This window comes from Dothidotthia symphoricarpi (genome assembly GCF_010015815.1).
Source record: "Dothidotthia symphoricarpi CBS 119687 unplaced genomic scaffold P153scaffold_13, whole genome shotgun sequence".
Lineage (NCBI taxonomy): Eukaryota > Fungi > Ascomycota > Dothideomycetes > Pleosporales > Dothidotthiaceae > Dothidotthia > Dothidotthia symphoricarpi.
The window spans coordinates 260,213-286,603 of record NW_022985020.1 but is presented as its reverse complement, the minus strand read 5'-3'; the positions used below and the strand labels follow the sequence as shown (position 1 = coordinate 286,603).

Genomic DNA, 26,391 nt, shown 5'->3' with positions numbered 1-26,391 from the left:
ATCCATATGCGGCGAAGCGTAGCCGTGCATATACCTGCACATTCTGGTTTGCTCTGGACGAGCGGAGGCCTACCATGCGAAGCTCTGCGTCGCCTGCATGATGAACAAACCACGCCACATACACAGCCTTGTGCAGGCAACATCAAACATCTGAGGTTGCCATATGTTCTCTACCCCTCATCCCTCAATCTCGTCATTTTGCGTCTTTGATTATACTTACGCCGGATGTCTTCCGTACCGTGGACTCCAGGCCGTGGTCGTGGTCGTGGTGGCTTTGCTCCGCGAAGAGGGCGTGGCGGATCGTCTCCGGCATTCGTGAAACGCGAGCTTATCAAACCTGATATAGAGAAGTATCCGCTTGGCAGCCTGATCGAACTCCTCCACGTTTCTAGTTTAGAGGCCAAGAGTGACGACACGACTCCAGGTATCTCTCATTGTCAATATGTAGCTTCGTACAATTGGCTAAACGAGAATACTCCAACTATCATTGTCCCTGGTAAGTATGTTCATGCTTTGTATAGAAGCTGGACTCACATGTAGAAGGCAAGCCTCCTCGATGGACACCCCTCGCTACTCCACGACGTTTGTCAGAAGACAGCGGACAATACTATCGCGATCCAAACGCTGCGATGTTTGATCTCCCCCTCACACCAGCTGTGAAGGCCGTTCTGGACATCGACTCCCCCGACCAGAGATCTGAAATCGATGTCTTCGCCTGTGGTAGTACGCTAGGCAATCTTCTACGCCTCGTTCGTGGACTCGACAAGCCATTCCGTTTTGATATTGAGTTGATTGGCAACACCGTATTCTTCATCCGCAAAGAGAATGACCCGAAAGAGCTTATCAAGGACGTGAGAGGATTTGGGCATACCTTCCCCGAGGCGTATACAACCTGGGAGAAAGAGACTAAAGGGTCTGAAACACATCAGCGTATTGTACAATACAAACTGGGGAACCTCGAATGTATGGTTCGATTTGAATGCGATGGCTATATACAGGACACCTCTACCCTTGATAAGTCGGAGGGTAGTAGACCAAACGGCCATCCGAACGATGTTGATCTCCTCGATGCGTTCCAGAAGACGGCCATTACTCCATCGTTCCACTCGACTCTATCGATGAAACCAGACATGGATCTTCCAACGATCAAACAGGCTGGCTCTTATGTTTCACAATCTTCCATCTTCGACTTGAAAACCCGTTCTGGCAGGTACAACAAGGAAATCAACATGTATGATATCTATCCCCAGCTATGGATTAAACAAGTGCCCAATTTCATTGTTGCATATCACGATGGTGCTGGCCTATTTCAAGATATCCGAGTCCAAGATGTCAGGAAAGATGTGCAGGACTGGGAAACAGAGAACATTGACGCGATTCGCCGTCTGACCGTATTATTGAACAGGATCATCGAAATTGCAAAACGAGACAAAGGAGGTCTGTTGGAGGCTTACTGCGCCGGAACTGACCGCCTGGAAATTCGAGTTCAACATGGAGGAGGCACCCATGCATTGCCTGCCATGCTAAGAAGTGCGTGGGTGGGAGAGAACGAGTCCCATGTCGACGATAGTGGTATAGACCTTGGATACAAGGAAGACAGTGACTTTGAGGATGATAGTTCTGACGAGGAAGAGAAAGACTTCACTGCCTGTTCTGCCGAGGATTGCGGATATTGTGGAAGGTGCACGTATTAGGTCCCACCTTTTTCCACTGTCAGGATCGTTGGAAGAATCCTGTGTTAATTTCAGCTGTACATCATCGGATTCTAGAAGCATGGCACTTACGCTTCTGGCTTGTTCCCGATGATAAAACATGACCAGCGGATTGCAATGAATTCGATTACCAACAAAAGAATTTCCGCTGCATCCATCTAATCTCTTAGCAAAAAGAGTCGCCGCTACCACTGCCATTGTCAACATGTTGATAACTCACAGTACAAGAAAGAATGAGTGAATAGAGATTCGATATAAAACAAGTGCATTTGGCTTGACAAAGCGGAAACTATAACCATGTTAACTAAGGCTGTTCAAGCTGTAAGAACCAAACGCTAGATATGCATGTCAAGATAACCGAGGTCATATGACAGGAAAGGCGATCTAGATACCTGTTCACGTAAAACCTCCCAAAGCTAAGCCTATATGTAGTTTGGTGAATGAAACATGAGGTTGAAGTCTGGAAGAGGCATTACGGATGAATGGATATAACAGCGGATACACAGCACGACCGGGTTTAATATCCGACCGGAGGACTTTCTCCGATGCTTTAGCCGCCTAAGCGGACATGGGTAAGAAACCAGGATCTGGTCCGTTCCATCAACCAGCTTAAACCTTGCAGACAACGGGACAATCAAGACTAGGGTATATCCTGACACAAACACCAAAACGTGAGATCTTGGACATTGCATAGAAAATCAGGTCAGAATTATAACAAATCCAAAAGAATATATTGACTAGTGCATTTGATTATCTCCATCCGCCTCTGTTTTACATCTCTTCGCCACTAGTACCATATCCAACAGCCTCACTTACAGATCGCCGACATGATTATCCCGCTCCCTGCACGGATAAAAGATTCATGATCTACGGTCAAGCCGGTAAGCCCTGGGGAGTTATCTCGCTTCCAGTGTTTCCGCTAGTTGGCGAATTCCAGGGGCACATGCAAGTAATCGCATAATACGCAATACTTGATTTCTTATGACTCGTCGCCTGCTCATAAATCAAGATCGTGCGCTTGCCACGTTGTACCCATGTTTCGCCTTCCGCCCATGGGATGTCTGTAGGAGTCCACGGATCTTTCTTCTACCCGGGTTACTGTTTCTTGCCAACCACGGAAGCCCTGGACCGCAAGTTCTTCCATGGATCAGCTGTCGTTCACAGTGCTTACGCACTGGCTCTATAGTTGGCTGGCCATTACTATTATGGTCGTTCGTCTGGTTTCGAAGAAGATCAACAAGGAAGTGTACAATTCGGGTGACTACTTTACCATGGGGGCAATGCTTTGCTGCACTGCTCGCGTCGCTACGATCCATGTTGTTCTCATATGGGGGACAAACAACATGGATGCTAAAACGCGAGCGTCCTTGGACTTCACCAACAAAGAAATCTACCGACGGACCATTGGTAGCCAACTCACTCTAGCCAGTAGAGTGATCTACATCTCGTAGTAGGTCTATATTATCACGTTGTCTGTGTAGATCGTTGCTGATTTGAGAAGTCTATGGTTGCAAAAGCTTGTCCTGCTCGATGTCTTCCGTCGTCTACTCTTCAAGCTGAGATGGGAGAAGATGGCTCTCTGGAGCTACAGGGGCGTCTTTCTGGTCAGCTTCATCGCGACTCAAATCTCGACTTTTTCAGAATGCAATCCGTTCCATTTATACTGGCAGGTTACTCCAGATCCAGGTAATAATGCTTTCACGTCCAACACCGTTCATTTCTAACCCTGTTCTCAGGTACATGCGTCCGCGCTCAGTTTCAGTTGATCCTCGTCGCATCCCTCAACATCATCACCGATGTGATGCTTGTTGTCATTCCGATCCCACTACTCATCAGTCTTCAAACTCCGTTCTTGCGCAAGTTGCAAGTTTTTGTATTGTTGACTTTGGGACTTCTCATCATCGCCATCACCATCACACGACTGCCAATCAACCACAGTCACGCCACTTCCCAGGCCAATCGCTCAGCATGGGTATCCGGAGAGCTCCTCATCGCATCATTCGTCGTCAACATGCCGACAATATACGGCCAGTGGAACTTGTGGCGGAGAGGCCGGCCATCACATGGCAGCAGCAATGCCGCACGACCCTACTCTGGATTATCAAATGGACCAGTGCTCAGTCGAGGGAAGAGCCGAGACCATGGGAAGAGTGATGATTTTGAGATGGCTAGTGGCAACACGAGATCCAAAGATCTGGACACTGGGCTATCGTCTTCTACCCATACTACCAAAAGTCAGATAGGCATCTCGCTTTGTTTGGCTGCCACTTTGGACACAAGCTCTGGAAAATCGTGTCCCGAGACGGAGGATCCGAACGAAGATCGAATGTGTAGCTCGGCAAAAGAAGATGAACAATCTAGCGTAGTGTCTATTCTAGAGGACAAATCATGAAAGGAATGTAAACAATAACAAAGTATTGCTTGAAAGTTACTAGGCTCGTTGATGCCTTGAGCCCTCCCTTTTGCTGTCACAAAGTTAGTTATCTTAACACCTCTAACCGAGTGCCTTAGGAAGGCAGGCTTCTACAAGCCAGAACTGTGCGTTGTCAACGTTCCCACCTTGTGCGCTTTGAGGTTCCTGAAGTGTAGTCTACTCCTTTCGAGCAAACCTTGTAAACACATGAGCAAACGTCAACCTTTTCTAATATAGCCAACATTAAGATTGAAGTAGGATAGGTTTCTTCATACTTCAAACCAATCTACTCCCGTGTCTTGATGTGGCGTGCATAATAAAGTCAGCGGTGTAGTTCGGGATTCTATGGTGTAGGTGCTTTTGTAGAGTTGCTAGATGGGTTCTGAAGTGCCAACCTTACGCTGTCACATACACGCCCAAGTCACGACTTTTAGGTTCCTGGAGAGATTTTAACAGCGTTCTCGGAAGCGTGTCTTCTATTCAATCCAAGGATTCGTTATTCTGGACGCTGGCATCGAGTGCAGTAAGGTGGCGTGCGTAACGTCATGATATAATGCTTATGTGTACGCTCTCACATCACGACTACTATAGCTAGTAGGATTGCAACTGCGCAAAATTAATCCTTGGTATTTCGCACACAGTACCCTTCTACTTTTGGAGTCAGCGCGAAAAAAACTCTCGGCTAGTCGAGATACCGGGAACCAATCCAGAACACCTTGCAGCAGCTTGACAACTACATCTAAAATTAGATTAAGGGTTCTGGACTTGACTATATCGCAATATACGCCTCATGCAATTTTCCAAATCCCCATCAGTGTATCTTATGGCTTGTAGGAGCCACAAAGCATGCAGCTGACTCCGCGCTTTCACTGTTGACCGAGACGTAAAGCAGTGAAAGCAAAAACCGCGTAGCAACGTCTCGCGTAGGCTAGCGCCACACACGGAGCTTTAATATAAACCTTTGTTGCGCCCACTTCATCTGCTCCTTGCCTTTCTCCACAAAACGTATGAATCCCCCCATAGGTGGTGTGTCATTGCAAGACTGTGCTGACACACGCAGGAAATGGCCAACCGTGGATTCAATCACTTGAATCCTTTCTCCCCTCCGGAATACCCTTATCATAGTCCACCAAACCAACAAGCTTACCCCAATTTGCACAACCAACAAGTCTACTACAGCTCCCAAACCCCCAATTCGCAGATCCAACAAGCTTACCCCAATCCGCAAAACCAACGAGTCTTTGCCAATCCACAATACCGACAAGTCGCTCCTAACCCACAGAACAATCAATTCGGTCACCAACAAGCGGCGCAAGCGCAATTCGGCCAGGCCTGCCAGCCAGTCACGTTGGGTAGGTGTTCAGTTGCACTCTTTGGGTATATGACTAACAAACTCTGCAAGGCTACAGTACTCTCGGCGGCGCCTTGGTGAGTTGCGATCAGATTCCGCACGTCGTGGCTCAGCCAGACCAGAGGCTTAGTAAGCGTCATGTACTCAACGTTCATTGCATTTGCTAATCTACACAGTCCCTTCCCATGATCTGGGAAAAATTCCGCACGGACTTGCTCAGCAAATTGTTGATCAGCGCGAGCGAAACTGGAGGCTGGGAAGCCATGTCTTGGACGACTTCGTTGAGACTACAGTTAAACACGTTCAAGAAGGCGCGCCTTTCCAGGAATTGAACGGGATTGAACTGGACCTCATCAATGAGTTTCCTGATCTTGTTGAGAGGTATATGGAAGGCCTCAGATATGCATGCAAGCACAACGAGAATCGACGACAGCAGCAGCTTAACACAGAGAAATTCGACCCTTTGGCACCCCTTGAGCCTATTGACAGCCCTTCAAATCTGCAAATCCTTCATCGGGTTCCTACCGAACCGACGGGATCAGCATTCAGCCAAACACCCATGTCCATTGACTCCGCACGAAAGCGACAACAAGAAGACAGTATGTCAGTCCAACACGAGCAAGCTTCCCACGACCGAGCAGCTCAACAGTATCTGGACAATACGAGAAGCCTTCTCCAGTTCGTAGCATCACGTCCAAATCCTCTGGAACGTGTGCGAGCAGATGTGGAGAATGGAGTTGATCAGCAAACCAGAGCGGCCCTGGACTACAGCAACAATCTAGAGCGTCAGCTCCAATTCATAGCATCACGACCAACTCCTCTGGAGCGCGTGCGAGCAGACCTGGGCAACAGAAGCCCGCATGCTGACGGTTTCAACAGCAAGACCACCAGGGGTGTGGGAACTAGACCCTTGTCTTGACTTGCGGAGTCCCAGGATTACGCTAGTGGTCAAGATCGCGGTCAGGAATAGGGTAGTCTCGACTAAGGACGTGGTCATGATCAGGAGCGTGGTCAGAATCAGGGATATGGTGCCCAGGGACGAGGTGGTGGTCATTGGCGTGATGATGACGGTCATTGGTGAGGCGGTCGCGGTGGTCTTCAATGATGCGCTCTTGATTCCGGAACATACTAGCTTGCTAGTCCACAGATATCAGCATTGCTGGTCCACAGATATCAGCATCGCTGGTCCAATTAAATCAGCATCGCTGATCTTAATCCTAGCAATAAATCAATCAACATCATACCTTGTCATTTCATGAGATTTCCCTGTTTATTGACTCGTCTTTTCTAACCACATATGTACCTGGAGAGTATGCAGTGATGTATAGGACCAAATAAGCATACTTGCGCTCATCTCTAGTGACGACAAAGCACCATCACCCTGTTAGTTGTAGAGTCCAAATGACATGGTAGTAGTCACAGCGTTCACTTCGAAGATATCTGAGCTTGCGATTGCTGGAAGAGCTAAACAAGTTGTGGCTGCCGAGAAGGCCAAGCGAGAAACCAAAGCCGCCCAAGCAGTTGAGAGAGAATATGCCGCGAGAGAGGATGCTGTTGCGGGCGGTCTGGCCCATACAGAATCTGAACAAGTCAAACTACGGTCGGGTGACGCCTTTGAGCCTGCCGATGTTCCACCACCGCCTTCTCCGCCACTTCTCCCAAGTTTGACGGAGGATTTGGAGGACGGGGAAGTTCACGAATTCACCGTCGATGATTTTCCGGCGCGTTGGTGGAAGAGGGGGATCAACCCGTACTCTCGGTAGACATATCAGCCTTGAGATGGTCACTATACTAGTCATGTACTAGTATGAGATACTGCTATTGGCATGTTAGATTACTGGCTTTGCCAGTCCATAATATTGGCTGTATGCCAGTCTCCTATTGATTGTCGATCTCTCGACGCTGAACAGGCTCGGCTGCATTCACCAAGGACTCAACATTCTGGGGCTGCGTACATAGCAACCTCAATCAAACACACTTCTATCCTTATTGGAGGTTTGTAAATTCGCCTCGTCCGTATCGTGATTGTTAGTTCCATGTGTTAACGTGCTACGGTTTTGCAATCGGCTCACGCCGCCAATGTCCCATTTATGTTCATGGCAGACGCTCTTCACCACGATGGCTAGTTGTCCGAATGAGCAAGATGTATCAACTTCAGTGCAAACTATATAGTTGCACTTGTAAGCTTGGCCGATCATTATTAGTGGTGAATAACCCTCGAGCGAAGTTCTCCAGCATAGAGAGCAATCTCAGGCAACTCAGCGCGTGATAGAAACGTTTGAGGGCCTGCATAGCAAGTCATGTTGAAAAGGAAAACCCAGATCAGATTCTCTAATGTACATACGGTAGAACAATTTGTCTTAGCGGTTGGTCGGTTAGTCAGTTCATTTACGGGTTACTGTAGAGGCCGGATTGTGCTCCAATTGAGAATAGCTTTCCACTCCCAAGTCCGGATTCTTCACTCTAGCATATCGAGTGCTAGAACATGAAATGATTAGGTTTTCAAACCATCTGTAATCAATCTATGTCTTCAATAGAAAAACAGCGCGAGCAAGCTACAAGATTAAGTCCTGCGAATACATCGGGCCAGGCATATACCGGTAATACTCAATACCACACAAGTTCTACATGAACTGTGCATGTAGTTGTCCAGCTGTTGAACAGGTTCGCTACGCTAGGAATCAGATTACAAACCCGTATCTCGATTCATCCTAATCATGCGGTAGTCTTGATTATCCGCGTCGCAGTTCCCCCCGGTGCATGAAGTAACAGTCTCAAAAAGACACAATCCGTCTACTCCTGCCAACCCATGAGTATCAGCCGTGCCAACTACAAAGCACTTCTCACATCCATTTCCATAACATATATTTTCTTGAATTCTCCAGCACCATGGATAGACTTCGGGAACGTGAAGCGGTAGATGAGGGCTGAATGGATACAAGATAGGTAAACCCCATTCTATTCTGACTCTACGACGTCTCCTCTGTTGCGTGCTCGACAGCTGCCCCGTCAAAACCGTCGATTGAAGACTTGCAACAGACTGGTAATCCAAGCGACGGACGAATCGTGCAACAGGTGCCAGCCCAAACGGTGACCGTGAAGTGAAAGACCTTCCCACTCGGCTAGAGCACACAGACCATCACACAGAGGAAAAGTCAAGCTCGACAGGCGCTCGACTTCAATTCCCCTCCATCAACATCATGGCTTTTCCAAGGAAGCCCTTTGAAGATCATAATCCGTACACCACAGGCCAAACCAACCAGCCTTTTACTTCTAATTCGATTCCTAACTCGTCCTCTACTTCGTCACCCAACGCGCCCCACAGATCTACACTCTACGATCCAGCCGGCGAGCAGCACATGCGCCCAGAATGGGGCGCGAATTACAAAGACCTCCAAGCACACGCTGCGTGTGACTTCTGTTATAGACCCTGTAGGCACTGCAGGCCAGATACGTCTGAGGAAGCAACGTAAGTTCTTGAAAGAACCCTCGGAGGAGTGGTTGAACTTGGTTTTGATGATGATTCTGACGCCTCCATCCCTCCAGGACCAAACAAGAAGAGGGCGATTCTACAAGCCCCGCCGCCGAACTCGAGCACAAAGTCATGGCTACAGGTCCTGCCCCGAGTGAGGATTTAAACATCACCAAACAGCGTGAAGACTACAAGCATAACTCACCTTCACTTGGTCTACACTCCGAAACACTTCGCCGCCCATCCCCAACTCGCCTTCATTCGACAACTCCGCCAGCCACTGCTCCATTGTTACCGGATCAACAAGCGAACTCGTCACCACAGGTTCACGAGCTAGACGTTGAAAAGATCTGGTGGTCGGAATTCGTGTCAAGATACCTACATGAGAAAGCCCAGGCCGATCCAGATGGCCTGACCGACGATGAAAAGGCACGCTATGTTGCTCAACTCAGCTTGACCATAGAACGCAACAAAAAAGACAAATACGACTACGCCAATCTGTTCAACCAAGACGAACGCGACCTATGGGACGACAAAGCTCTGCCCCGCGATCTAATTCGGAGGCTACACCGATACAGAACGGATCTCGAGCGCCTTCCACTTTTCGACGTCACGATGGAAGAGGATACAGAAACTAGAATCGGTGACCACCCAGCGCTGCAGAAGTACTTAGATTTAATCGTTGATCAGCTATCTGACAGCGAGGAAGACGAGCTGGGGGTTGATGAGTATAGTGATACTCATAGCGATTGGGGCAGTTTGTACACTGGCGAGGGCAAGACAGAAACGTGATATTGTTCCCTGGTTTATATACCGGTGTCTTGTCAGTATATAGCATGGGCGGTGTGTCAGTAATGCATATCAGCTTGGCTGGTGAGGGATACCAGCATGACTGGTGGTGAGGGTTCGAATGTATGTATTTAGACATCAAAAACATATGCCTTCTTGTGTCATTGAACAAGACGTTTTCTGAATATCGTGTGAGCATGGATTGAGATATATGGAAGTTGTATGATGTATATGGCAATCTCCTCCTCCATGTCTGACCAAACACTATTCCCTACTAAAGAATCTGGTATTTACCGCTCATCGATAACACTGGTGTCTCGAACTAGTGCAAGACCAGTATCTTGAACTGGCACATGGCCAGTATCGAGGACCAGCACAAGACTAGTATCAAGGACCAGCACAAGACTAGTATCAAGGACCAGCACAAGACTAGTATCGAGGACCAGCACAAGACTAGTATCAAGGACCAGCGATGCTGATATAGGGACCAGCGATGCTGATATCAGGACCAGCGATGCTGATATCAGGACCAGCGATGCTGATATTAGAACCAGCGATGCTGATATTAGAACCAGCGATGCTGGTATCATGGACTGCCAAAGGCAGTATAAAGACCAACACGGGCTGGTATCATCGTCTAGCACAATGCCAGGGTATTGGAGCAGAGGCTGGTGCCGTGAGACAGGCATCGTTTGACTGTCACCCATACTACAGGCCTGCAAAGCTAGGCAAGCCCATCCACTTCAGCCGTCAGCCAGTATCCGATCTCTTTCCAGGTCGAGGCCAGGCGAGCAGATTCTGGAAGCGGGATGAAGACTAACCCGTACTCGTTGTCAGAGTCGTTCGAATCGTCTTCACCGGACGCCAGCTTCCTGATCCGAACGCACGTACGGCTATTGCCGACACACGTATCGCACGCCGAGTCCTCATCGCCTTGGAACAACTTTTTGCCATGGGTGATCACATTGGTCAACACACAAACATCGACATGCGTAGCCGGATTTCTTGTCATACGGGCGTATACGACCTGTCGTTTCGGTGGCTTTGTCCACGAGCTGCGGAATTGTTCTAGAAGCTGTTTGCGGACATCATCAGGAAGGCTTTCGATAGGCTGATGTGTTTCGTCGTCAGGAATCCATATGTACATGGGGAATTCCACGATGTCTTTCGAGGTCAGCCTTTTTCGAGCTTTGCTTTTCTTAATTGCTGGCTTCCTGTTCGAAGTGGACTTCAACGACGCGGGGTTTGTCGAATTGATGGGCTCGGACTGCTGAAGTAGTGGTGCTAGCTCCTCCTCTGATTCAGTGTTTGTTGTGTCTTCGAAATTGGGGCCAAAGTCAAAGTCCGGATGATCATGCAGTAATGTACCGGACTCAGTTTGCTTGTTGAGTTCCGTCTGGGTTGCGGCGTCCTCATAGCTTGGTCTCTGCTGGAGTTCTGTCTGCGTTGTGGCATCCACATAGCCGAATCCCCGACTTCGTAGTGTACCCTTGGCTGCTTGGAGACGACGGATGAGCTCCTCATGCTCAGACTGTAGTTCCTCTGATGACTTTGGAAACTCTGTTGCGCCTAGCTCTGACAGCCTGTTATGATCTGTGGCGAATCTCTGGTTGACACTTGGTATATCCAGAGCTCTAATGATATGTGCTCTAAGATCTTGGTCCGCAGTCCGGTCTCTTGTTTGGTAGACATTGCCTTCCGAGGTCGCAGTTGACGGTGACGGCGACGAAGCCTGGATGTGCGCTCGCCTGTTCTTGATAAATGCCTTGGCTCTCTCCGTTACGCTGAGTTCCATGTGCGTGTTCTCCTCCTCACGCACCCTCTTGGCAGGATTCAAGAATGCTGAGTTCTCCGGAAGTGCCGGCCGTGACGAATTAGGTGAAGGCTGTGTTAACGGGTTGGTCAAAGATTGAGCCTGCAGCGACACACTTCGGGATGGCCTGGGTGGAACGAATTGGTTCTGACGAAATGGAGGTCGTGGCGAATTGGATGGAGGCTGCATGAACGAATCATTCGGTTGCAGTGGCTGATTCAAGCGTGAATGGGAAGCGGATTGGGTCTGATTAGAGGAAGGGTGTGCAGCGTGATAGTTACGCGCGGTGTGAGGGGATGACTGCCCGGGGGGCGGTACTGGTGGTTCCGCCATGTTGGTGTACTGAGCAAAGTCTACTGTGTGAGTTGGAAGTCGCATCATTTATCGTGTGGTCAATGCTTGGCGTCGACGGACACAGCTTTCACTCCCTTCCTCTACTGTTGAGTGACATGTAGCCTAGCTATTCATAGCCTCCTGTAGATGAGACTCATAAAATTATGTTGAGTGAAGAATACAACTAATGCATGCATTCCTGTAGACTTGAAGGTATTTGCACTGTAGGCTCTACAGCAACACCTCTTTGTCGTGCATTGAGTGACATGAAGGGCAAGAACATATATCCCTGCTGCCGCCAATACATCATCACCTTGCTAGCTGTACAGTCCAAACGACCTAGTAGCAGCCATATCGTCAGTTATAAGTGTGCATTTCGACATAACCCGCTGTGACAGCATGCCGTACGCAATCAAAGTCGGAATAGTACATCAAGGGAACATGCCTCCAGCTGAACAACACATGTCGAATAACATAGTCGACGGCCAGCTCGCCTTCTACAAAGTGGGGGAAATCACGTTCGCAGAGCGTGAGCTCAGCATATTTGGCACTGGCGGAAAGAAACTGAAGGCCTTCTTCACCATCCTACTCTAGTGTGTCAAATAACGAATGTTGGAGAGGCTGTAACAGGCCTCTTAGTTGTCTCAAATGGAGTGTATTGAGTGAAGCATACAACCGATTCCTCTATACTTACTAACTTGACAATAACTACCCCGTAGGCTCCAGGGCACTATCAACTCACTGCTTGAAACTTCAGGCAGCCGAATTGCAGCAACTCTCTGTAGCGTGTGATGCGATGTATAATTTATATTTACTAGTCTTCAGAATCCAAACCCCCTGACATGCTTTTCTTGGTTTCGATGAATGTTGAGTAGCCTAGGTACTCGAGTCGGTCTGCACATATCAGCGGCGAAGGTAGGCTCCAGTAGACCGCTAAAGCATCACCTGTAGACGTCTATGTTCCAAAGCCTGCTCAACGCTCTCGACAACAGAAATACCATCACGTCCAACCACTTCATCACCTGTGTGCACAGCCCAGCCTCGGAGGGAAGACCAACAAAGCAGATCGGGCATGAAAAAGAAGCAGGGGAACTGCGCATCTTGCGGGGCGACAATATCAAAGCAATCCAGGACTCCGATATCGTCATGCTCGGCGTAGATCTAGCAGACGCTGAGGCTACGCTGAAGCAAAACGGGCAAGAGGCGACATTATCAAAGCAGTCCAGGACTCCGATATTGTCATTCTCGGCGTGGATCCACCGTCCTATTCTACTGTCGCGTGATATGGGTTTCGTTCTCGGCTTTCGGCAGAAGGGCCTTGTGAAAGGAGGATACTGGGTGAAGCATACAATTACTTCCTTCACTCCTGTGGACTTGATAAGAATCATGCTGTAGGCTCCAGGGCATCAGCTTCCCACAGTGTATTCGATAACATATAGGATCAAGAACGTTCCAATTCTTCCGCCCCCTACTACCTCCAAGCACCATCAGCCTGCCATTACACAGTCCAAACGACGTCGTAGTAGTCCACACGCGCCCTTTCTCACCCCGCCCATCCAACCGCGAACCCTCCAACATCACCGTCACAGTCTACACTCAACCCACAAGCTGAAGAACAAAAAATATATTGCTGCCCACAAACACGCCCTCCACACCCCTAATACCTCCCCGGCAGCTCCCCGGGCCTCACCTCACTAATCGCATACCCCGGGCGCCACGCAGGATGAATCGCACTCCCACCCACCACCGACTCAGCCATATAACTCTCATCCTCAGACGCATAACTCGGGGGTCTCGCCGCCCCATTCCGCGGCTCCTCCGCTGCCGCACTCCACATCCCCGTACCCGCACTAACGACGCTCCCCGCGCGCGTCTCCACCGCGCTGAACACCCCCCGCTCCTCCCCCGCGCGCCGCCAATGCAGCAAATCCGGATTCGCGCGCACGCTGCTGCGCCAAAGGCCGTACGCGGGCGGTGGCGGGGGGAGTATGTCTTTCTCCGGGTCTGTGGGGTCGGTGGGCATGTCTTGTATGTCGGAGGGGGGGATGCCGAGTTCGACGTCGCGCGCGAGGTGGACGCGGATGGGCTGTGTGGGCTGGAAGTTTTCTGGGGTGGAGGGGTGTTGGAGGGGGCGGCGGTGTGAGGATGAGCCGGTGCGGGGGTGGCGGTGGTGGTGGTGATGATGGGTTTTTGGGTGCAGGACGAGCATGCAGAGGCGGATGAGGGAGTGGCAGAAGAAGATTGTTGTTGAGATTAGGATGATTATGAAGAGGATGTGGATTTCTTGGCCGAGGGATTGGGTGAGGGCTATGGCGAGGTCTGGGGGTAGGGGTGGGGTTAGTTTTGTTTCAGGTCGTTTGTGAGGAGTGGATGGGACTTACAGATTGCTAGCACAACTAGCATGAACGTTCCGCTCAGGATACACGCCATCTTCTTCCCCCGCACTGCTGTTCCCTTGCCGGAATGCCGCGTTCCCCGCCCTTTCTTTGTTCGCACCCACTGGTCGTGGTGTTCATGTCGGCGATGCTTTCTGCGCCTGTGACGTCGCCCGCGCCCGTTGATCTCCGCCTGTAGCTGCAGAACCTCCGGGTCTGCGATGCTGAAGTTGCTCTCTTGCCGGGCGTGGTGGGATTCATGAGCGTGGGTTGTTCGCTGTTCCAGTGGCGCCTCGGGCTGAATGGCGCCGATATATGAGCCCGCTGTGTGCTGTGCATGATCCGTATTGGGGAAAGGATCGCGGTGGAGAAATCCCAGGAATGAAGATCTGGCCGTCTTGGGCGTTTGGTGGGGGATAGCGGGCGATTGCGAGTAGACGGATGAGCCGTTGATCATGTTGCGGAAGCGCGTAGCGAATGGCGAGGCGGGCGTGTATTGGCTTTCGGGGTCCTGGTCGGGTCGAGGGGACCAGGCGAAGAGTGGTGAGCGGAACATGGTGTGGTGTGTGTGTTTGGAGGTTGTTGCTCTCTGATGATGGCCCTGAGGCTGGTGCTGTGTCCGTCTCTTTTGTGTCTTGGGAACCGTAAGGCAAGCTGCAAACCATGCAGAAGTTGTAGTAATCAACTACGAAGTAGTGTATATATCGTCTCCAAAACCAAATCTCTTTCAATGTTCAAGCCCAAAATTGCAAGTCCAGCTCTTGGATCGAACAACAGACTACCCAGCAGTCTTCACCCCGACTCAAAAAGGCGTATAACTCAACGAAAAAAAGAAGAACAAGAACAGCGCAGCTGCCCGACCCTACAAAAAAGCGAGCGTATCGAACGAACGTAAAAAAAAGTATATCGAAGCGAAAGAGACAGAGGTTACACATCACACAAGGGGGGGCATCACAGCAACAATAACACAATAAAATACCCTCACACACGCATTGAACAACACCCCCAGATCCGCGACTCGCCATGTATCAGACCGTCCTGAAACGCGACGCTACCGGCCAAGGCCTTGGGCCCAACTCCCTCGCATCACATCACAGCGAGATAAGTCCAGAGCGAGTTGTGACGGTTGTGCGAGCGCAGATGTGTGTTGTTGGCGTGTGTGGATGGAAATGCTTCTGGTGTGGTGGGCGAGGTGGTCGAATGCTGGTGTGGGGCGGTATGGTTGGTTGGCGGTCCGGGGTTCTGAAACAAGGGCTTTGTGGCCAATGGGTGGGTGCTGCGCTTGGGTTTTGGAGGAAATGCACGACAATGGACGGTGGTGGGTAGCCAGTGGGAAGTATTCAGAGACATGTGATGTGTTGTTGTGCTGTGTTGTTTAATTTGGCTCGTGCTAGAGTTTTCTGCTATTGTGTGACGATTGCACGGTGGATATATATAGAGCATTCCATCCCTCACACGTCTGGAACGCGCTATTTCGTTCTGCTTCTTACAGCGGACTTGCACACTGTACTGCGTCGAGATAATGCACCCCCTATCCGATGTTGCACCGGCGGACCAGTGTAAACAAATCCTCGTGACGTGTGATTGGAAGATGACTTTCAATCTCAATCACGTCGATCGGTTCCCCACAAACGTGGAGTGGTGTTTCCAATTCAAGAGCCCATACCCAAGTATTTCCTCCCCGCATTATCACTTTCCTAACTCGCCTACCATGAGCTTGCGATCAGACGATGCGGAGACAACTAGATGACGCCAAGTTAGCTTTTCGTCTTGCGGTGAGGGAATCCGATTTTGGTACATACGAATTGGTTCGTCTCGCGGATGGAATCGTACGTCGTTCACGGCGCCACGGTGTCCAGGTAGCTTGTTCAGGAGCTTGCCTGTCCGCGCTTCCCAAATGGCTACAGTCTGGTCCCCACTCCCAGCTGCAATCTTCTCGCCCTTGGAATCCCAAGTCGCTTTCAGAAGGTTGCGTTCCTGACCGGTGGGAGCCCCGTCATAAGTCATGAGGCCGCGGTCTGCGGGTGCGAATGGCCTGACATCCCAAGTCCTGACGGTCGAGTCGTGCGCGTTCGACAAGAGAGTCTGATTGTCTGGCGAGAGCTGCAGCGAAGTGACGGTATCGGTGTGTCCGAGCAGTGTGTAGGAGACGGCCTGTTTCCGCAGGTCCCAGACCTTGATGTCGTTGTCGATGCCTCCTGTGAAGAGTTCGTTGCCGGCTTCAGCCAGACATATTGCAGTGATGGGGAAGTCTGTTGGAATGAAAGTAACGGCCTCTTTCGTTCTTGTGTCCCAGATCTGTCCTCTGTCAGCTAGGATCAGTGCAATTCATCCAGCGCACTCACCCCGATGTAGCCGTCGTCAGAACCGCTGACGAGCATCTCCTCACCGCGCTTGCTGACGTCCATGCAATTGACCACCTCGTCATGTCCAGGATGCCGCCGTATCCTCTCTCCTGTCTCGACGTCCCAACTCGCGAGCTGCGTGTCTGCGGATGCGGAGAAGATGACCTTGGAGTCTCGCGACCAGTGCAGGTCCAGCACAGCCTGCTTGTGTCCGGTGAGGATGCCGTAGTTGTCGCATGCGCCCGCGGTGCGCCAGAGTACTGAACAAAGTCAGCGCATTCGCCTGAGCTAGCGAGGGGGAGACTGACATATAGAGCGGTCCATGGAGCCAGAGGCTATGTACTGGCCGGTGGGATCGAAGCGAGCTGCGAAGACCTCTCCCGAATGGCCTGTTAGCTCCATGACAGGCGACTGCAGTGCGCTGTTGCGCGCGCCCTAGATTGTCTGTTAGCTCTGTCTGTTTAGCAACCTCCTTCAAGCGCGAGCATCTCGACATACCGTCTGTATGAGTGCCCCATTTTGCCCAGTCCCATTCGCTACTGTCACTGCAGTGCTTCCGCCCAGACTCGCGTCCGACTTTGCGCGTTTGACCAGTTGGGACGAGCCGAACGCGTCGGTGGCGGGTCTCTTTTCGCGGGACATGGCGTGCGGTGGAAGGGCGTCGACTGGTGTTCGGGCAGTTATCGTGGGTTGTTGGATCTGGATGTGAGAGCTGGGTAGCTCGCGCTGTTGGTAAACTTTCTCGAGCCGCGCCAAGGCTGATCTCCGCAAGCTCTCGCTCCACACCTCGCCGGCGCCAGCAACGCACCCTGTACCCACGCCCCACGTCTTGCTGAACCCCCAACGCGCCCGTCTTGCAACACTCGGTCTTGGACATAGCCACGAATAGAGAACAGTCGCCACAGAATGGCTTCATCCACAAAGGCAGCCCGCTTGGGCGAGGAGTGAGCTGCGAACGTCCAGCAACTGCTTCGACATGTGCTAATACCTACCAGAGTCTGGAAGTAAGTCACACACCACTTTGCAAGGCCATCACGTTCTGACCCGAACAAGGACTCGTGTGGACAAAGTCAGCGCCGAGCTCGTCACTCTCACCTATGGCACCATTGTCGCTCAGCTGTGCAAGGACTACGAATACAACTACGTCGACGTCAACAAGCAGCTGGAAAAGATGGGCTACAATATCGGGGTACGGCTGATCGAGGACTTCTTGGCCAAAACAAGCGCACCCGTCTGCACAAACTTCCGCGAAGTCTCCGAGATGATATCAAAAGTTGGCTTCAAGATCTTCCTCAACATCACGCCCACAATCACAAACTGGTCGGCAGACAACAAGCAGTTCTCCCTGGTCTTCGACGAGAACCCCCTGGCGGATTTTGTAGAGCTTCCCGATGATGGCCGGGCGCAGGACGAGCTGTGGTTTTCGAATATACTGGTCGGAGTACTTCGTGGAGCACTGGAAATGGTACGTCCTGGTCGACAGCGATCGGGGGTCACGGCTGACATGCAGGGTAGGTGCACATGCAGGTTGAAGCCCATTTCATCAGCGACGTCCTACGAGGGAACGACAGCACCGAGATGCGGATATCGTTGATCCGTTACATCGACGATGAGATGCCACCAGACGACGAATAGTGCTGGAGAGAGTATTAGAGACGACGACATATACCCATCTACGAGGCATGGCCGCACGCATGTTCATGACGAGGTGCTGGGTGATTGGAGGACTGCGGAAGCATGGTAGAAGTGAGAGGGTGTTTCAGCTGCACGATGTGAAGGCGACACACGGTATGATCGCCAAGTTCTCGGTTCACAAGTCCAACACACTCGAACTGCATAGAATTCAGAATTCAAACCGCACAAGGCTTATGACAGCACATTCAGCAAGCAATGGCGAGATAGCAACTAAATGGCACAATTGAGCGCCGCCTGGAAGAAGTACCAGCGCACATCACCCACACATAGACATAGTTGAACCTTCGCGCGAGGCCAGCCACGTCAAGTCTGGCATCACTCCATCGCAGATCATACGGACTCAACACTGGCGATCTCGAGGGAGTGAGGCGATGATGGTGTGCCATGTTCGCGGCCAATAGCATCCATGGACAATGTCAGGTGACTGGTGCAATCACCAGCAATGGCTCGTCGTGCTGGGCTCATTTTGACGGGATATCGATTCTGAAGTATGTATAACGAGACGCCCGCCGTGCAGGTCGTATCCAAGACGTCTGGCGCGGTGGAACCGTGTCGGGGGCTGCTGTCACGTGCGTGTGTGGCTTGGCAGGTCGTTCCCCCTCTTGCGAAAGCGGATGACCGCGAACATATCCCTCGCACCCATCCTGCTCACTCTTTTTGCCCGTGTTCTAGACGTGTTCCATTGCGCCGCCGCAATTCCGCAGTTGTGGTTGTGATTGCCGTCAGATAGCGCCTTCGACAGCCTCGCCAGCAGCAACGCCTGAGCCCTCTACGTCGTCCATCGCAAAACTAAAATCCATTCCGTGACCATCGCGCCGCCCTTCCATCGCGCCGCCCAGACTTCATCACCGCCTTCCATCGCCGCCTGCTGCCCGCGTCGCGCGTCATCATCCTCGCCAGGCTCGAGCAAACACTAGATCGGCGCTCCACTCCGGCCTCCGAACACCCCCGTGGCGACGGCGTGTCCCATGCTGCGGTAGCCCACACGTCCTCTCGCACCAGAGTGCCCGACACGACCCGCGACGACCGACACGCCCTCGATACGCCCCCGACGACACGCCCGGCCACGCCCTGACACGCCGTGACACGCCCCTGGGCCCCATCGCGTCCCCGTCAGCCAGCGCGCGTCCCCGGCACCCGCCCTCCGCAGCCGGCCTCCTCGCCGCGCGATGCAGAACCAGCACATGGCGCAGATGGCGGCCATGAGTGTCAACGGCGGCCCCGACGGCACGCCCGTCATGGGCAACATGGCCCGCCCGCAGCGCCCGCCCATGGACCCGCGCGAGCAGCTCAACACGTACATCTACGACTACTTCCTGCGCAACAAGCACGTGCGGCTCGCGCGCGCCATGGTCGAGTGCGACATGAAGATGGCCACGTCGCCGCCGCTGAAGCCCAGCCCCAACAACCGCGCCAACGGCGTCGACGCCATGGACGAGTCGGCCGACGACCTGCCCAACCCGCAGCTGCCCAAGGGCCAATTGGCCGACGACTCGTTCCTGCTCGACTGGTGGGTGCAGTTCTGGGACATCTACCAGGCCACGAGCATCCGCGGCCTGAACTCGAAGAGCTCGCAGTACATTGCCCACACCCGGGTGAGCCGCCACACGCACCCGCGCCCGCACGCCGCCCGCCGCTAACACGCCGCAGAACCTGACGCAGATGCAGAACGACCAGCGCAACTCGCGCATGCTGATGACCAACCCCATGAACGCCCAGTACCAGAACATGATGCGCTCCAACATGGCCAACGGCGTCGCCTCCAACGACCTGAAGCGCGCCGCCGCCATGAACAGCCGCAACCCGTACGTGGCCGCGCCGCCTGCCCCCCGAGCCCCATCTTGCTAACGCGCGCCAGCAACGCCAACCCCATGGCCAACATGGGCCAGATGAAGAACCCCGCCATGATGGCCGCCCACATGCAGCGCGACGGCTCCGGCATGGGCATCAACGGCCAGAACCCCCAGTCGCCCGGCTCCAACGACAACGCCCCGTCGCCGAACAAGCGCGCCCGCGTCGAAGGTAAGCCCCGCCGCCCCCCACTCCCAGACCACGGCTGACGCAGCACCCCCGCAGGCGGAATGATTGCCGGCAACATGCCAGGCGGCCAGTTCAACGAATTCGCGCAGCAGGCCCAGCACGCGCAGCAGAAGAACATCGAGGTATACGCCCAAAGTCTGGCCAATCAACACAGAGTAGCACTCAATAACACTGCTTCTCCCCAGGCTATGAATTCTGGCGCTCAGGGCTCTCCCATGAACCAGCAGGGCCTGGACGGCCAGCATGACATGTTCGCTGGCAACCCCTCGCGCCCCGGCCCCGGCATGCCCGCCAACGCCCCCGGAGCCCCGCCACAGGGCAACCACGCGCTCCAGGACTACCAGATGCAGCTGATGTTGCTCGAGCAGCAGAATAAGAAGCGCCTGCTCATGGCACGTCAGGAGCAGGACAACATGTCCGGGCCCAATCAGCATGCCGTTGGCGGGCCAGGCTTTGCACCTAACATGTCGCCGCAAGGAAGCAGAGCGGGCCCCTCGCCCAACCCAGCAGACCAGATCAAGCGAGGGACACCGAAACTCAACCAGCAGGGCCTGCCAACCTCGCCCATGCCAGAAGGCGTCATGCCCCAGCGTAACTCACCGGCTCCTAACATGAACTTTGACCCACAGCTGGCGCCCCCAGGAATGCCCCCACAGTTCTTCCCGATGGGAGCACAGAACAACCCCATGATGAGGCCGCCCAGTTCGCATCCTGGCCCGTTTGTCAATGGCCAGCAACTAACACAACAGCAAATGGAGGCTGCCATGCGCGCAGCGGGTCCTATGCCCAACGGTGTATGGCGTGGCCCACCGCAGCCGGGGATGATGCCACAGCAGCCAATGGGAGTCATGGGCCAAAATCCACAGCGAATCCAGATGCCACCGCCTCCAGCACCCACCAACGAACCCCCCCGACCCGAACCGTCTCCTTCGCAGTCTAACCAAGCGCCACCGACACCAAATCAGGGGAACAAGGCTGGGCCCAAGAAGAAAGGCGGCAAAGATAACAAGGTCAGTTTGTTTCCCCCCTACTCCTGACCACTGTTGATATTCATCGTAGAAGCCGACAAATAAAAAGGGCGGCAACACTGGTGCCACACCAGTAGCCTCGGCTGGCGAGGAGGCTCCCACACCAACAGCATCGACTCCAGTCGCGCCCATCACGCCACAGCACAAGCAGTCATTCAACCAGGGGCCAAACGGCCAACCGCAACAGCAACCCCTCCCACTGCAACAACAGCCCATGGACAACAACATCCCCCCATTCGGCAACATCGAAGACGTAAGTACACGCAGGTCCCTGATAACCAGCGATCCAAGCTAACACAACCCCAGCCCAACAGCCTAGACCTCGGCTTCAACTTCACCGACGACTCAGGCGCCCTCGAAAACTTCGACTTCGACTCCTTCCTCCACACCGACGACGCCGGCGGCGGCGGTTTCGGCCTCGGCGCCGAATTCGACTTTGGCAACCCCGTCGAGGCGGGGGGCGGCGAATTGTAGTACGAACCATTGCCGTTTGGGGATTGGCCGCCGTCGCTCCACGGCATGGGCCCGTCGATCGAGGACTGGCTGCGGACGCTGCCTGAGGTCGCTACGACGCCGGTGCCGGAGATCGTGCCGTCGGTGGTGTGACTGATGGGCTGCGTGTCTGCGACGTGGTGTGCAGGGAAGAAGGCGCGGTCGGTGATGCTGCTGGTGATGGTGTTGCGCACAACAAAAATCATTTTTCATATACCCGTTCGCTTTTTTTGTGTTTGTCTTTCTTTCTCGAGGGAGGCTGGGTGTGAGGATCTTATTCTTATTCTTATTGTTTTCGTTTTTTTGCCGAACCCGGAAGAAAGGCTGGGGAAGGGGAGGGTTGGAGCGGCGTGTAAGGAGATGGGAGGGGTTGTTTATCTTGAGGGTCGGGTTGGGTTAGGGCGCGTTGTTTTTTCTTTGGGAGAGTTCTGAAATGTTAATGTGTCGTTTGGTCTGGCGTTTTCTTTTCTCTTGCTTGCTTGCTTGGTTCGTCGTTCTTCCTGCTTTGGCTTGAGAGTTTCTGTATCTGCTCTGTTCTTGAGGCTGCGAGAATAAGCCATTCGCTTGGGCTTTTGTTGTTGTTGTTGTATCGAACGTTTTTCGCACGCGGAGGTCGTATCCACTTCTCCCCCCGTTTTTTTGGGACATGTATCGTGTAGGATGATGTGTTGTGACTGCGGTTGTGGTTGTGGTGGGATTTTCTTACGATGAGAGTGAATTGGATCGAGGAAGAGGGGTATGGTTAAGATGATAGGCTTCGCTTTTTTTTTTTTTTTTTAGATATACCATGGTTGGTTTTTTTGTTGAGTGGGTTGCTTGCTGTCTTAGTTGTGTGTGTGTGTGTGTGTGTGTGTGTGTGTGTGTGTATGTCTACGCGTGAATACATGTTTGTCTGCATTTTGGGCCATAGTGGCTGGGTATGTATGTGCACTCCACCCTTCCAGGCTGTCTCTGCACCACACGGAGGAGCAAATTTGAAGATAGATAACTAACTACCTAGCTAGTCAGAACAGGGACCTTCCATTTCATCACACTTCACTATACCCTCGCTTTTCGTGTAGATACCTCCCCCTTACACCTTTCATTCCTTTCCCAACTCAAGCCCGGAAGCATGTCAAGTATACAAAGTAAACACTATGCTTCTACGGGGCAGTGTTCAGCGTCCCAAAGTCACGGATCCGCCAAGCCATACAAGGGTGCTGTAGGAATATGCAGGTTTGAGAGAAGTAGGGCAGTGGCGACTGGCATGTGCAAAGCTCCCGTGGAACATGTGATGATGCTGCGTGGAGCCGTCATTTCTGGGCGTGAAGTGCGTGTGAAGTGCATATCTGTTGGTGGCGCTTGTGGATTTGAGTTTAAGTTTGAGTTTGGGTTTGAGTTTGGATCCGGTGCTGTGGAAGCGGCGCGGTGAGGTGGGGGTTGGATCATGTGGCGAGATTGGGGTGTTGGGACTGAGCCGCGGTGTAGTGCATCCTTCAGGTCACTGGAGGTGAATGGCTTACCTTCCTCCATCACGGCAGTCTTCCGCCTCCACACGAGGGTCGGGTATATGCAGATTCTTCCGACTGTGGTATTGGGAGCAAGTGCGCCATTAGGTTTATTTGTATGATGGCAGTGATATGTACCTCACCTCATGCGTTGGGATCAGTGACAAAGCTGAAGCGTAGTGACACTGCTTATACGCATCTACTTGCAGCATCCAGCTACTCTATTACCCACACGACTTTGTAAGAGAGATGTGAAAATATACGTAAGACTCCGATAGAAACATCGATGATGACCAGCAGCAAGGCTGTGTCGAGCGGAGCTAGGAGAATGGAACGCAAAACTGCGTGTACCTCGTACATCGGGTATAAGAAGAAAGTCCTACAAAGGAAAAAAACGGACTATGTGCGTGGTTAATGAAAGCATAACGCGACCTCCTTGTTGTTCAATCTGAACTCGTTTACATCTCCGTCCAATGTACATCCTCCATGCGGTCGATTTCCGGCAGTGACTCTTTTGGCTTCTTCTCTTTCTTCTTATCCCCTGTTGTTCGTCGACGTAGTAGCGACTTCATTCTTGTTGCTAGTTTGCCGAATGGGGCGGCGTTGGGCTGTGCAGTCTGCTCCTCGCTTGGCTTGGTGGTTCCGTCATCGACACTCTCTTCAACAGGCATTTGGACCTCCTCCTGCGAGATCTCCGCGATCTTGTTTGGCCTGACTATATTGATGTTCAGAACCTTCTTGCTTCTGATGACTTCTGGAGATGTGTTGGCACGCGCGAAGGGATGGGAAGCCAGCGAGGTTTGTGTGGAGATCTCCGGTGTCTTGGTTGTTGGTCCTTGTGTGTTATACGTTGTAGACTTTGTAGCAGACGTCACCATGTCCCACGTCGGCTCTGCAGGAGTAGAAGGCGCCGAAGAAGAGGACATTGGCCGTAAGACAACCAACGTCGAGCTATCCCAGGCATCTTCCATCCTTGGTGAGTATGCAGGGGTAGATGGTTCAGAGTCGATGAAGGTACCAAACGACCTTGCGGACATAGGCGGCGATCTGGGACCTGGTGATCTGGGGCTCAATGGGGGTGAGATGACGCCCCGTTTCGAGAACCGATGTGGTCGAGCGGGCGACGCATCACGAGGCTTTTTAGGCAACCCATGGCTTGTGAGTGGAAGATAGAAGCTTTTTCTGCTGCTCTTCGAAGACAGCCCTGTTGAAGTCGGGGATGGAAGGCGAAGTGTAGTCATTGTTAGAACGGCGTTGTTTTCGACAAGTTGCTAAAGGCTCAGATGCCTAGAGTCAGGCAAAGGGAGTATGAGACTGAAACACAACGTTTGAGTGAGCAAGTCTCGTGAAGAAGACGGCAGGCAGACAGAAGACGGGAGAGGCGCAGGGCTGCTTAGACATCAAGTAGGCAACAGAGAGTGGGGAAGGGAAAACAAAAGAGGAAAGAGGCAGCTCCACTCCCAACGAAAGGCAGACGATAATGCACGCAAACAGACGGTCCCACCTGAGGCCTGCAGGCAACATGTATGTTATATGAAAGCACCACAAATGCGTCATCCGCGCCGCAACAATGCGTGCTAGAGAATGATGCTCGACGATCGTTAGCGATTTTTGTCGGCATGGCTGCTACGGAACGCCCACCCATGACCGAACGCGTTGTATTTGCCTGCAAGATGGAGCCAAGCGTCGAGGTCGCGAAACGGGTTTCTATTCTCGCGTGAGTTGAGGGAGGTGTGGAGGACGTGGAATCGTATCATTAGATGTAGTGATTGGCTGGGACGTGAAGAGGTGGCGTCTATGTCGCGCTCCCATTGGAGGATGTGAACAGGTTGTTGGCGTCTACGCCGCAACACAGCGGCTGCAAGGCCGGGGACGCCAACCGTTGTGAGCCGGGATGAACGACTTTTAGCCTCGCCGGAGAGCGTCCGCCGTTTCTATAAAGTTAGAAGAGCAGGAAGGAAGCGTTTTAACTGGCTGCAAGGACATGGCCAATAACCTTCCGGTGAGTACCTTTCCATCCTTCTCGAGAGGCGAAATCCTACCCCCCCAAAGCTAGCTGTTGCCTATCAGAAGCACGATCCACGGTATTCGACTTTATCGGTGTCCGAGAGAGGGAAGTACTGGCGTGTACACGCCGTCAATCTGGTGCCCCTCCAGTTTGTTTTTCCAGGAGAAGTTCTTGCTCAGCACGAAGAAGCTGAAATTGACCCGGGTATCTGGTCACCTAGCCGAGATCATTCGACCCCTGACGCGCCTTGTCGTGTAGGCTTGAGACTTATGACGCCAGATAGCAGACGCTGTGAAGAGGGTGTGTGGCACGGGCTGATCACGGGTAGAGCAGTTCAGATGACTGCAAAACAATCCAACTTCCACAGTGAGTTCGTGGAGCGTTCACCTGGTGTCTGATAGGTCGCGAGGCGGGAATTGGGCCGCTCTGCAAGGGTCACTTGCGACCCGCCGCAAGATATATTGACAGTGCAGGATTGTGACCTGGAAGCGCAAGAGCGCGTCAGTTGCTGAAAAAGGTTCGAGATGCACACGCAAGGATTGTGAAGAGTCTGCGTGTGCAGAGGCGAGATGCACCGGTGTCGACGCGTGGGTGGGGCCGCTGGCTAACTCCGCCAAACAAAGTTTCCACATATTGTTGGTCTGAGGTTGTCCAAACCCCACGACAGGTATCTTCCATCAGATTTTCATGGAGCTCCCTTTTTCGTCTCGCTGGTTCTGCAGACCCGCTAATTCTTGCGACTTGACGTGTCTTTCCTGGAGCTTGAGGTCGGGTACATCCCTACAATGCACGAAGTTCAAACAGTATCCTTCTAATATTGAACTCGATCAAACAAGCCTGCACAAGCATTTAGACGGCGTGTCAAGCGCTCAGGCCCACATATGGTCGAAGGTTATCAAGTTTCCTCTTGCTGTGATCGATCCTGCATTCGAAATCACAATCCCGTTCAAGCTCATCTCGGTTGGACAATATTGTCTTGTACACGGTTCCTGTCGATATATACGTTTCCAGTATGCGAGTGGATCTATATTGTAAAGT

General features: G+C 52.4%; 11 protein-coding genes across 11 annotated transcripts; 7 read left to right on the top strand and 4 right to left on the bottom strand.

Moving 5' to 3' along the window:
• Nucleotides 1-225: 225 nt before the first annotated feature.
• Nucleotides 226-1,694, top strand: P153DRAFT_376859 (uncharacterized protein; the record flags this gene model as incomplete). Its single annotated transcript, XM_033669702.1, has 2 exons — nt 226-496; nt 544-1,694. The coding sequence occupies 2 exons, from the start codon at nt 226-228 to the stop codon at nt 1,692-1,694; spliced, it is 1,422 nt and encodes a 473-aa protein (XP_033522322.1).
• Nucleotides 1,695-2,748: 1,054 nt separating this feature from the next.
• P153DRAFT_432363 (uncharacterized protein) lies at nt 2,749-4,108 on the top strand. Its single transcript, XM_033672967.1, has 3 exons — nt 2,749-3,162; nt 3,214-3,398; nt 3,449-4,108. Exons 1-3 carry the CDS (start codon nt 2,855-2,857, stop codon nt 4,102-4,104), a joined length of 1,149 nt encoding a protein of 382 aa, XP_033522321.1. The 5' UTR covers nt 2,749-2,854; the 3' UTR covers nt 4,105-4,108.
• A 1,075-nt stretch (nt 4,109-5,183) lies between these two features.
• Nucleotides 5,184-6,395, top strand: P153DRAFT_405096 (uncharacterized protein; the record flags this gene model as incomplete). The annotated part of the gene is made up of 3 exons (XM_033672007.1): nt 5,184-5,477; nt 5,528-5,605; nt 5,653-6,395. Exons 1-3 carry the CDS (start codon nt 5,189-5,191, stop codon nt 6,393-6,395), a joined length of 1,110 nt encoding a protein of 369 aa, XP_033522320.1. The 5' UTR covers nt 5,184-5,188.
• A 2,281-nt stretch (nt 6,396-8,676) lies between these two features.
• Nucleotides 8,677-9,740, top strand: P153DRAFT_386908 (uncharacterized protein; the record flags this gene model as incomplete). Its single annotated transcript, XM_033670585.1, has 2 exons — nt 8,677-8,945; nt 9,023-9,740. 2 exons carry the CDS (start codon nt 8,677-8,679, stop codon nt 9,738-9,740), a joined length of 987 nt encoding a protein of 328 aa, XP_033522319.1.
• Nucleotides 9,741-10,368: 628 nt separating this feature from the next.
• On the bottom strand, nt 10,369-11,883 carry P153DRAFT_397822 (uncharacterized protein; the record flags this gene model as incomplete). Its single annotated transcript, XM_033671589.1, has 1 exon — nt 10,369-11,883. The coding sequence occupies one exon, from the start codon at nt 11,881-11,883 to the stop codon at nt 10,462-10,464; it is 1,422 nt and encodes a 473-aa protein (XP_033522318.1). The 3' UTR covers nt 10,369-10,461.
• Nucleotides 11,884-12,282: 399 nt separating this feature from the next.
• On the top strand, nt 12,283-13,278 carry P153DRAFT_386906 (uncharacterized protein; the record flags this gene model as incomplete). The annotated part of the gene is made up of 2 exons (XM_033670584.1): nt 12,283-12,476; nt 12,852-13,278. The coding sequence occupies 2 exons, from the start codon at nt 12,283-12,285 to the stop codon at nt 13,276-13,278; spliced, it is 621 nt and encodes a 206-aa protein (XP_033522317.1).
• A 262-nt stretch (nt 13,279-13,540) lies between these two features.
• On the bottom strand, nt 13,541-14,814 carry P153DRAFT_294346 (uncharacterized protein; the record flags this gene model as incomplete). Its single annotated transcript, XM_033663952.1, has 2 exons — nt 13,541-14,202; nt 14,265-14,814. The coding sequence occupies 2 exons, from the start codon at nt 14,812-14,814 to the stop codon at nt 13,541-13,543; spliced, it is 1,212 nt and encodes a 403-aa protein (XP_033522316.1).
• Nucleotides 14,815-15,600: 786 nt separating this feature from the next.
• On the bottom strand, nt 15,601-17,308 carry P153DRAFT_423915 (WD40 repeat-like protein). Its single transcript, XM_033672460.1, has 5 exons — nt 17,102-17,308; nt 16,912-17,038; nt 16,604-16,863; nt 16,061-16,556; nt 15,601-16,000 (listed from the first exon to the last, which is right to left on the bottom strand). The coding sequence occupies exons 1-5, from the start codon at nt 17,243-17,245 to the stop codon at nt 15,948-15,950; spliced, it is 1,080 nt and encodes a 359-aa protein (XP_033522315.1). The 5' UTR covers nt 17,246-17,308; the 3' UTR covers nt 15,601-15,947.
• A 201-nt stretch (nt 17,309-17,509) lies between these two features.
• On the top strand, nt 17,510-18,238 carry P153DRAFT_386903 (trafficking protein-like protein particle complex subunit 3; the record flags this gene model as incomplete). The annotated part of the gene is made up of 4 exons (XM_033670583.1): nt 17,510-17,547; nt 17,599-17,607; nt 17,657-18,068; nt 18,119-18,238. 4 exons carry the CDS (start codon nt 17,510-17,512, stop codon nt 18,236-18,238), a joined length of 579 nt encoding a protein of 192 aa, XP_033522314.1.
• Nucleotides 18,239-19,491: 1,253 nt separating this feature from the next.
• Nucleotides 19,492-21,840, top strand: P153DRAFT_376854 (uncharacterized protein; the record flags this gene model as incomplete). The annotated part of the gene is made up of 6 exons (XM_033669701.1): nt 19,492-19,893; nt 19,949-20,103; nt 20,157-20,320; nt 20,375-21,348; nt 21,398-21,619; nt 21,673-21,840. 6 exons carry the CDS (start codon nt 19,492-19,494, stop codon nt 21,838-21,840), a joined length of 2,085 nt encoding a protein of 694 aa, XP_033522313.1.
• Nucleotides 21,841-23,803: 1,963 nt separating this feature from the next.
• Nucleotides 23,804-24,586, bottom strand: P153DRAFT_376853 (uncharacterized protein; the record flags this gene model as incomplete). The annotated part of the gene is made up of 1 exon (XM_033669700.1): nt 23,804-24,586. One exon carries the CDS (start codon nt 24,584-24,586, stop codon nt 23,804-23,806), a length of 783 nt encoding a protein of 260 aa, XP_033522312.1.
• Between the last annotated feature and the right edge of the window lie 1,805 nt (nt 24,587-26,391).

Excerpts from the sequence above, each read along its gene's own strand:
- P153DRAFT_432363 (XM_033672967.1), top strand. The coding sequence starts at position 2,855 with ATGGATCAGCTGTCGTTCACAGTGCTTACGCACTGGCTCTATAGTTGG. Across the intron at positions 3,163-3,213 it reads AGAGTGATCTACATCTCGTA|TCTATGGTTGCAAAAGCTTG; the intron begins GTAGGTCTATAT and ends TGATTTGAGAAG. Across the intron at positions 3,399-3,448 it reads GCAGGTTACTCCAGATCCAG|GTACATGCGTCCGCGCTCAG; the intron begins GTAATAATGCTT and ends CCCTGTTCTCAG.
- P153DRAFT_423915 (XM_033672460.1), bottom strand. The coding sequence starts at position 17,245 with ATGTCCCGCGAAAAGAGACCCGCCACCGACGCGTTCGGCTCGTCCCAA. Across the intron at positions 17,039-17,101 it reads ATGGGGCACTCATACAGACG|GGCGCGCGCAACAGCGCACT; the intron begins GTATGTCGAGAT and ends CAGACAATCTAG. Across the intron at positions 16,864-16,911 it reads CTCCATGGACCGCTCTATAT|TACTCTGGCGCACCGCGGGC; the intron begins GTCAGTCTCCCC and ends GACTTTGTTCAG.